Source organism: Rhopilema esculentum, unplaced genomic scaffold (genome assembly GCF_057945365.1).
Source record: "Rhopilema esculentum isolate cy_ngs unplaced genomic scaffold, ASM5794536v1 HiC_scaffold_37, whole genome shotgun sequence".
Classification (NCBI taxonomy): domain Eukaryota; kingdom Metazoa; phylum Cnidaria; class Scyphozoa; order Rhizostomeae; family Rhizostomatidae; genus Rhopilema; species Rhopilema esculentum.
Genome location: NW_028300848.1, coordinates 293,013 through 303,879, shown reverse-complemented (window position 1 = coordinate 303,879; position 10,867 = coordinate 293,013). Strand labels below are relative to the sequence as shown.

The 10,867-nt window shown below is 35.1% G+C and overlaps 1 protein-coding gene across 1 annotated transcript; it reads left to right on the top strand.

Moving 5' to 3' along the window:
• Nucleotides 1-2,510: 2,510 nt before the first annotated feature.
• LOC135684851 (trace amine-associated receptor 9) lies at nucleotides 2,511-9,502 on the top strand. The gene is made up of 2 exons (XM_065200536.2): nucleotides 2,511-3,199; nucleotides 5,849-9,502. The coding sequence occupies exon 2, from the start codon at nucleotides 5,933-5,935 to the stop codon at nucleotides 6,896-6,898; it is 966 nt and encodes a 321-aa protein (XP_065056608.2). The 5' UTR covers nucleotides 2,511-3,199; nucleotides 5,849-5,932; the 3' UTR covers nucleotides 6,899-9,502.
• Nucleotides 9,503-10,867: the final 1,365 nt, after the last annotated feature.

Below are 10,867 nucleotides of genomic sequence, written 5' to 3'. Positions count from 1 at the left end.
GCCAGACACGAAATGAATGGCGTTCTAACGGAAGCTGCAAAATCGTCAATGCTTGGATTTCATGGACTGCAGTGTATAAATGCAATTTAAATCCAAGTTTTGATTCCGTAGCTTTCTGTCGTGTATTTTGAAGTTATAAATGGCTAAAGCTTTTCGTCTGACACTCTTCAGAGTTTAAAACGTCAGAACATAGATCGAAAACTCTACGCTAAGAAATATATATACCCAGTTGTGGATCGAAATAGGCCAATCAGAAACACGAGCACATGACTGTAAAGGTTGACCAATCAGTGCCGCTTGCCTATTAGAATGTTACCAGTGGAGTCGTAAGGTGAAAACGAACTCCTTTTGTCTACACAGTAGCGGTTTTTTCGTGCTTATGTAGATAGATTCTAAAACTGCTAGCTGGATATAAAACCAAAACTGAGATATAAATCTAAAACTGATAGGTTCTAAAACTGCAGTGACTGATATAGTGACTGATATGAACTGATTGATAATTGAGAGATCAATGTCTTATGAAAAGCTCAGATATTACTTTAAGTTAAGCGAAATTGATGTTACTGTGTGAGATTTTAAAGTAATTTGAAATTGCGAAAGTATTCAAGATGTATGATTGGTGACGAAATTAAAGGAAAGTCTATGAATTGGAGGAAAGTGTTGAAAATGTATAGATTAGCGACAAATGTGTAGACAAAGTAGATGTAATACGGGGAAAGTACTTTAAATGTTTAGCCCAGTTTGATCCAGTAGCAGAATAAACTTTTGATTGTCATGATTTGAGCTAAAAAAGTTCAGAAAGGAGCCCAGAGTAAATTCCTTTTACGAGTGCTAGACCTCTCCTAACTTCCTCAACAAGGTTACCATATGCCTGCTAACGTTACCCATCAAACCTGACATCTAATAAGCTTTAATAAAGCACAACCTTTATCTGAAGAAGAATAAAATGTTATCTTTGTCTATATCCTCAATGCAATTTTTGTCCACTGTGTTTCTTTAACAGTTCCTTTAAAATTGATTTTCGCTATTTCGACGCCAATCCTAATGTCTGAAACAATCGAGAATGTGAGAGGTGAATCAATCAGCCTTGATTGGAAAAAATGCATCAACTACAGCCGGCCTATTCGATAAAACTGAAAATTTATGTCAATAACCAACGTCATGTTTTGAAGCCAACCAGAATAGCAAGTAGTTTATTCCATTACCTCCTTAATTATTCTACAAACACGCTTTGTAAAAAGCACCAAAAATCCTAAATGCAGTGCAAAAAATATATCGTATAAATCACAATTGTCTTGCTCTTAAGCTCAAAAACTTATTTTGCGATTGGACAGAGGAGCTTCCACACCGCGCTTAATTTCGTTGCAACATCTGATCTTCAAAAACGACGTGAATCCAGTACTTGTATATCGCGGACATTTTGAAATCATGGAATGGATAGAATGGATAGCTTATTTGTCTCAAAATTCTGGCTAGCAGAAAACTTTGCGGTAATGGTTTACTGAACAGTGAACGCTCAGCGAAAAATTCAACATCGGTGGTAACAGCAAGGTATGAACCTTTGCATTCATTTTAGAAGATTTCACTACTCCTTTTTCTTGACTTTGAGATATATTTATATGCTGAACATATATTCCACGATATAAAGAGAATAAAGTCGATAGAATAACAGGAAAGATTGAATCATTTTGAGCAACACATGTATAAAACTTCGCCACGCTTTGCAAAAACGATGATTTCAAGGATTTCAGGTAATTCTTTCCACTATGTTGTTATTTTACAAAGATTCTATGAAATTTCCGTAGGGATTTCTATATAGAGGGTAAAAAAGGACTCTAAAAGGTATTGAGACAAACCAAAGCCGAGGGCATCTTAATAGAATATTTACTCCCAAACAGAAGACTTTCGATGTAATTCGCTAATCATTTTGTGATTGAATTGCAGGGAAACTACAATCGACTCTGTCTAATTCGAACTTTTACTAATTAGAACACAATTTTCAGGTTACTTGAAAAGTTCATAACGATAACCTTTATACTGCAAACTTCTATAACTCGAACCGTTTTTAATTCGAACGTTGTGACGATTCTCAGACAGTTCGAATTACACAGAGTTGACTGTAATTCTAATTATTTAGGTATTGATAGACAAGAAATAATATTGTGATAGGAGTGAAAATTTAACACACAATTTCAGAAATCGTACGAAAGTCAGAACTCTATTGATTTTATTGCTTTTTTAGGCTTGGGAATCCGTATTGCAACTGCCCCTGTATGTGTCGAACATTTTTCACTGAATGGAATTTACCTTGGGTATTTGCTTTTAATGGCATCGTTGGCATTAAAACACCTAAATTTGGTAAGATAGAGGTTCTTACTTTGTCTTCTCGGTTCAAGGCAGATTCTAAGAAATAGAGGAGCATGTAATAGGATGTTGACTTTTAAAGTAAAGTCGTATTCAATTTTAGCTTTATTTAGTAAAATTATTTCGCAAAAGAAGTGTCTAAGGAGCTAGGGTAAGCTATTTATTGGTAGTAAGAAGATGAAAACTCTCTCTTCAGTCTTACTCATCATATTGCTTTTGATTAATATGACTATCAACTTCAAAGTTAATGTGTATAATCGAGGATAAAGAAAATCGGGATAAAGGGATAGAAATAAACTTTTGTGCTTAAAATGTATTTAATTGTCTTTGACAATGTCAATTCACAAGAGTAGGCCAGACATTTTGTAAAAATTGCAACCTGGAAATTTTAATGTCTTTGTTGCTTAGAAACGTGTGTTTATATACACCGAGGCAGGTGATAAAACATCCTCATGAGTGGCAGGGTTTTCATTCAAATTTCATATGTTGAGAACACTATTTTGTTTTCTGTGGAAACATATTTAACTTCAATCATCACAGTAATGTATGGATGTGGCCGTTATCTCCTCAAATAAATATTAAATTTGTTTCCTCTTTTTACACATTTAATTGATGTTAAAACAAACTTAGTTTTCTCCGTGGCTTCGTCTATGCCATTGGAACATGCGTTATTGCAAGCGTCAATATTAATTATGGCCGCCAACCTCCGCAGATATAGAAATCAGGTCAAATCTTCGATTGATTAGTGTTTCCAATATTGCCTGATGAAAAGGGTCTTGTGCAGGAGAGAAATATCTGATGCCTGAAATTTCTTGATATCTCAAAGATTAATCAAGTAAGATAGACCTTAATGTATTCTAAGCAATATCTTAGAGAATTTAGATTAATTTACGTATAGTCAGGCTGCTAGTTTAAAGTGTAATTTTATAATTTAGAGGACTATTTTAGATCAGTAATTTTCTAATTGAAAGACCGATTGATGAGAATTGATGTAGAGTTGCTTTCTTTTTTATCCTGAATCTCTTTGGTGCAGCAGAACAGGATGCAAAACTCTGTCTTTGTATATCTTACTTAGCATTGCTATTCATATACCACCAAATTGCCTGAGACACTTTGTTTTTAAAAAAGAATTTACCATTTTCCTACTGCACCTCTTCAAATCTATTTAACATTATTTCAAGAAGAATCCCCGAGTCTTTTAATTTGCTTCACTGCTACGATGTAAATGGATGTAGCTCACAACCTCTCCAAATTTGAGGCAAAAACTTTTTTCCAAGATATTTTTTTCTTCGTTTCAATTTCTTTCTTTTATCCACTTTCATATTCTATCAGAAACCGTTTCTAAAGACTGAGCACAAAGATGATCAAAAAGATAGGAAACCATTGTACTAATCACACTCAACGTTGAAGAATCTAATCAAAATTCCTTCTTTTAAAGACGGGGTTGAAAGGCCTCTTTCGACAATTAGGTTCCTTTCTCTGTTTAAGTGACATATATATCAGATTAATAGAAAAAAGACTGGTTAGCTCCTTGAGACATTTTTGTTTCCTGTTTCATGTTACCCCATGTTACATCTTGTGCTTCTAAAATGTAGCTCTTAAACAGTTCTAAGTGCAAATTGTAGCTCTTTCACAGTTCATGAATCTAAGTGCAAATCCAGAGCTGCGTTTCTGATAAGAATAGACTGTACAAGTATGACCTACTAGTCTCCTTCTGAATAATGTCAACTTAAAACGAAGTTACTTTCAAAATCTTTCTACCAAAAATTAAAGTTTGATCTATCTTGATTTTTTTCAATATTGTTTTTAGTTTAAACAGTTTAAAGCGAACACTAAACAGGTGAAGATGAAATATTAGTTGAAATATTAATATTATTTGCGAGTTTTCATGTTTTTTCTCTTGTGTACATTTTGGAGCGACATTTTGGAGGTTCTTTTTACAATGGCTTGAGCGCAGTTTCTTACTATTTGTGTATCACCTCATTCAACATTGGTTTGGGATTAGCTTTGGTCAAAGGATTGAACAAAAGGTTTTCTCAATTGCCTTTTTTTCTTTGCATTTGCCTCACCGTTGTTTAGACTTCTTTTCAAAATGATTAAATCTAATCACTTGTTGATAAACAAACCATAAAACATTGATGTTGATTGTCAGGGTGATGTTTAACAGGTCCAGTTTTTCTGCAAAAATGATTCAATTAACTTTAATCTTCACTGCCGTTGTACAAAACGACAAAACATTTCCTAGTTGTTCTGTCGGTTCTAAAGTTTTTATTGGTCTTTTTTAAATTTGCGATCAGTTTTCGAAAACTGAAAACTGTCAGTGATCCTGTATTTCAGGCTTAAGGCACAATACCGGAAAGAAGATGACTGGAAACCACTTTTTAACATTGGAAAAGAGTTCACACTTTTCTTAGGTGATTTTGGAATAAGATTAAAAACCGTCTCAATTGCGCTACATGTGCAAGGTGTATTTATTTCTACTCTCTTAAAAACCTGGCGAAGTAAAGGAGAGAAAGAGACAACTAAATGTTCTGTGACTAAAGTTGTTGCTGACAATTAACGAATCTTTTTCCCTGGGTGTGGTTTATGAGTCAAGATTGTAAACCCTTCTTCAAACAAAGAATGCGTTTTTTGTGTTCTGATGTGGCGCATGGAGTTGCTTCATCGCCAGTTTCTGATGAAAAGTCACCATTTGCTCTTAACATTTATAATTCCCATACTATTAACATCTGTTTTTCGGGGATTGTGCTATTAAAGCTACATTCTTATCATGCATGTTAGCATTGTCCTCAGATTTGCATTATAAACCTATTATTAATTCCTGTTACAAAAGGTTTTGCAACTCTATGTAGACGACTTTTTTCTGGGACGATGAGCAATGCAATGAAGAAAAAAACATCATCGATCAAAAAATGTCAGGATATATGAATCAAGTCAATAAAACTGTAAGCTTAATGTCAAAGCTAATGAAGAAGACAGTTTTTCATTATTTTATTTCAATTTGTTGAAGAAAAAACAACTGGATCTCGAAAGTGATAAATGTTACTTTCCGATCTGCTTGCTAAATTGCATTATTTCCCTCCAGCACTTGGGACAAACTGCATGACAATGATCGATTAGATGTGTTACTCAACCCCTAACCTTCTTGCAGAAAGGCTGATTGTTGGTGTTGCATTGATTGAATGCCTGATAAATTGTTTTACCCATCTCCATGTCATCTCCTCCCCTTGCCGTTCTAAGAGAATTAGCATTTCTTACAATGAATTCAACAGAAGAATCCCCCGTGCTTAATGAATTCTCGGAGCATAGAATAAATGTATTCGTTTCATCCATTTTGATTTTATTTGCTCGGGTGCAATCAAAATGCACTGTTTGATAAAGCACCTGTTTTCCTTTAAGTCAAATGACAGTGTGTTAACGAAGAGTGTATTTTTTATACTGTGAACGACTGACTGACTGATCAAATGTGTACCTTATGTCGTAGATTCAATACCTAAATCTACTGCATGCCTTGAAATAGAAGCAGCGAAGCCTTACACCTGTTGATGACGATCGACAACATAGAGGTATGGCAAGGAACCACGAGAAAGAAACGTGCCTTTTTCTGGAATGGCTTGATGTGCCTGACAGCAAGGCAGTAAAGTCGACTGCCATTATAACAACCATCATCGGCTGCTTTTCGTCACTTGGTGCAATTCTAGGCAACACACTTGTCCTTTTTGTCTTGATCAAGTTCGACCGGTTACACACGCCTTCAAACACGTTGATTGGCAGCTTGTGTGTTAGTGATCTTTTGACTGGGTTTATCGTAACCCCTTTTTCGGCAGCTCGACGGTTGCAAGAAGCATACGGGATTCGACCTTGTGTTTTACGACTAGTTTGCGCGTTTTTCGCCTTTCTATGTCTCGCAACTTCAATTGTTACAGTTGGTGGGATCAGTATCGACAGATATTTTGCCGTTGTTATGCCATTCCGTTATCGTAGAAACGCAACAATTTTCCGATATCTGATTATAATAGCTATATCTTGGACATCACTAGGGTTGATTACGCTTTTTCCCTTCATTGCTGTTATTGATACGAAAACATTTTTTCAAGTTCTCTTTGGGCTCATGGGTGTATCAATCGTAGTATTTCTAATTACATATGGAAAAATTTCGAGAATCGTGAGGTCACATCGCCGCAAAATATGTTCGGTTCGACACGCGTCGTATGTAAGTAACGACTCGACTGCTAGTGAAAGAGTGCTTGCTATAAGAGAGAGTAAAAAGGCAAACACGATCGCAATAGTCATTGGGTGTGGCTTATGCTCCTACATGCCCTTGGCAGTCATGTTCATATTACGCGGGACGATCGGCGATACAGTCGAACTTGTTACGATAGCTGATCCTTGGGCAGATCTCTTTTTGCAAGTAACGAGCGCAATAAATCCGATCATTTACTGCATGCGATCAAGCGATATCCGAGATCATATCTCTCGTGCTCTACCTGATCGACTTGAGCGTCTGTTTTTGAGAATTTTTCGAAAACGGTGATCAAGTGCATATATTCAAAGAGCCTAGCAAAAAACTGAACATTGCATGCACTTCTCTGCAAGAAAACAGACGAGTTGATTTTCAAGCAAAGATTATCTTGCAAAAATGGAGGACCTGGATTCACGAGCTAGATTTTCAAAGGTGTTTTTCCCAAACGAAAGTATAAGCTAGTCCGCCTTTTAATTCTGTAGCAGTAAAGGACCGCAGAATGCAAAATTTGCAAGTCTGTTATACCAGGTCGTTGTACAACAATACTTGTTTGGAGAGTGATTAAATGGTTATTAAATCTCCCCGACCGGGTAATCAGAGTTGGTGCGTGGATGAGGCAGTAGTCCCAAACACCTTGGGGTGTAGTGCTAGGGGGTCAGGGGGGTGAGCCCCCTTGTCAATGCCAAAATTGGTAAATTTCTACCTTTGCTATTGTTTTTTGTAACATTTTGTTCAAGAGCCCCCCCTTGTTTTTTATAGCACTTCGCCACTGTAAACACCCTCTTTCCCTCTCTAATTTACTCAAAGAAGAATTTGGTGAAAGGAAGGATGATACTCGGTATAGCTCCACTTTTCTTGCCAGTGAAGGACTGCCCATAAAGAAAGCAAACTCTTTAATTTTGCACCGCTTAGAAAAATATCCTAGTTGCACCAATGGACCTTTTGTGTAAATATGTAAAGTTCCTCTGGGAGAATTGTAAACTTGTTGTGCCTTGTGTTAATGATTAGTGGCTGATTCCAGTACAAAAGCCTTTAGGTAACTTCCGACTTATGTTAACGGGTCTACTTTGCCTATATATATTGTCATTTATATCTAATCTCTTAGTACATATACAAATAATGATTAGTTAAAGCATATATAGTATATAGTAATTTTTGTACATACGTATACGGATGTAGCCATAATGCTACTGTTTACATCAAGAGGCGTTTTCTTGTACATTGGTTGCTTGCTAAATCTTTCAATAAGCTAAATTCTTTTCTGTGAAATTTCAAAAATATTGCAATGCCCTGTCTATCTATTACTCAAGATAAAGTGTCGATTTCCTTCGAAATTAAAAAGAAAAGGGGATAAAATTTGAATGTCTAGTAAGGAAATTTTCTTTTTTAACTTACTGAAAATTTCTATAGACAAAGAAGCAAATATACACCTTTGAACGTTATTGTTTTGCATATTTACTCTGTCAGTCAGTTCAGATTGATATAATTGATCAAATGGTTGATAACATTCCCTATCGACTCTGTCTCTTCTCTCAGCCCAATCCTAGATCGGCGGTCAAAGTGGCAACATCCAGCGTCACTGTAATTTGCAAATTCAACTACCGAAGAATTGGTGGCAGAAAATTAAGATTCTGGCAGTTATCCAGCACAATGTAAACGGGAGGGCAAAGTGGACAAAATTTGTGCGGCACAGTGTAAACGGGGTGTTGACAGAAATCTGTCAAGTGTTGACAGAAAAAAATAAGATTCCGGAAAAACAACGGAACATCGTTTTGCTGATTTGTTGACTACAAATCATTTTCGGAGCAAATTTATTAGACAGAACATCGAAAATATCAAAATTCAATCTTCTCAGTGATTTTAATTTGATGTAAATTTTTAGCAGGAAGATAGTCGAATTGCAAAACAAGAGCATTTTCAGACAGAATTGAACTGGCGCGATGAATATTCATATTGTTTCTAAGCAAAGTTTTAAAATATTGCCTTTGAAATGAATTTCTTCAAATGACTAAACAGTAACCACAAATCAATCATTGCTATAATTATCCCGACTGGAAACCAACTTTGACATGACAAAGTTATAAGGACGGCGAATGAAAAATTGCCTTTGAAAAAACGGGATTCTAGAAATGGCGGGATTCAATAGAAATGGCGTCAGCAAAAAATGGAAACTTAGGAAAAATATATCTTTGCCTTTTTGTTACAAATATAAAAAACGATGAACATTTAATATATTGAAGGTTTAATGTATAGAGTCTTTCTTTGATTCCTTTTTTCCATGCGAATTTCGATATCAATGTTTCCATTTTTTTGTATTAAATTCAATCTGTGAAACTATGGTGAAGCTAACAACAATTTTATTCTAAGGTCTTTGAAAAAACCAATAAGTTGTCTGAAATGGCAGTTTTAGGAGAATAGAGTATTCACCCAAAACATCACATATCCGTCACAAAAGATTGGCTTAAGTTTTATTTTAGCGACAGGAAAGATTAATGTATAGAAAAAAAATTGTTTGAGAAAAGCATGACGTGCTGCTTCGATCTTCTAAAAGCAGGCACCACGGCAACCCGCCATGTAAATTTGAGATATATTCTAATACGAGAAATTCAAGCAACATATAGTAGTATGAATGAAAGTTATAACAGTATTGCTCATGATAATCCGTAAGCTCGTGATTCATCGGCCAATTTTGATTTGGCACTGCTAGGAAGCGAAATTGGCTTTGTTTACAACCAACCGAAATTTAACTTCCTAAACTGCATGCATATTCTTTGATTCACAAATTGTGTCGTTTTATAATTTCAAATTAAATGAACATTAAGATAGCTCACCTTTACTTGACTTGCTTTTTCTTGCTTTCGTTGTATCTTTAGTGTGCAAATTTGTTGTATTCTTCCAAAATTGGATGCAAAAGATGCTAAGAGACTTCCACGTGGCCTACTGTTAGCCGATACTACCCCAGTGAACTTCATAACGAGGTAAAATAAACATTGAACTTCACTAATGAATCTTGATTGTCCCTGTTACCAAATTCAGAATCATGTCGGATTCGCCAAAGAAAATTAAAAGCGAGAAATTAACTGGAAATGACATTTCCATATTCTGGACATTTTATCAACTTACTGTAGCATTGGTTGATGCTTTGAACTGTAACGTTGTCCAACAAATTAAAGGCAATCTGTCACGACGTTGATTGATTATAAGAACAAAGGGGTTTTTATTGTTTCCAGTCCCCCTTCAATTTATCGCATTGTAAAAAATTTGGCGGAGCGCTGGAATCGTGTTTAGACTATTGTTCCAGCTATTGTTCTCGTTAACCAATCCACAACGAGACAGATTGCCTTTAAACTTTAGATCGCTATAAAAAATTTTCTTTTTTGTTACAGGGATGGATAGACAAAATGAAGTACCCTATCGATAACGACAATCTATTTTTGCCCACAATATTAATTGAAACTTTCTAAGTAGAAAAGATTTATCCCATCTGTCATTACTAAAAAAAGTAGAACAATTTAACGTTAACTATGTAGCTTTTTCTTGTCAACAGCTTTGTCCTTCTGACATGTTTCAAATATGAAATAGGTTAAACTGACAGGAGCATCTTAAAATATCATTAACAAATATAACAACAACTTTGTATTGTTCAAAAGCCCTTAGTCTTCGAAAAATACTCGAAAAATAAAATTTTATCTGAAAAACCCAACTGTCGTTTTTCCAGAAAATGCAACCATTTTAGTAAAAGACCCAATAGGACTAATAGAAAAAAGGAATTGTGAAGCTAATGTTCTAGTATAGAACATTTTTGTACCGATCTAGTTGACATTTTCAATAATCAAGAGGTCAAGAAGATTGTCATTTGTAAAGAAAATAAAGTCTACGATTGGAAAATCTGTTTTCTGTTTTTTACTTATGACTGTAATCCCACCGGTTACCATACTTTCTTATTGGCGGAAAGAAAAAACGCAATAAAATCTTCGACATAATTATTTTATTCTTTTCCTTACAGAATAAAAAGGAACCAAATGAAAAAATTAATGAATAACACACAAATGTTGAAAAAACAAACTGATCTTCCAGGAGATCTTTCTCAAAGGATTTAAGACGAGTTAGTGCTACCCTGAAATATACTAATCGGAGTTTAAGGCTATTCCAGTTAATAACTGAGGAGTATTGAGAAACCCCTTGTAAATTTTGGACCCAGGTAGGATCCTTGAGGAATTCACTTTTCATTATATTTATGGTGATTTCCTCTATCTTGAG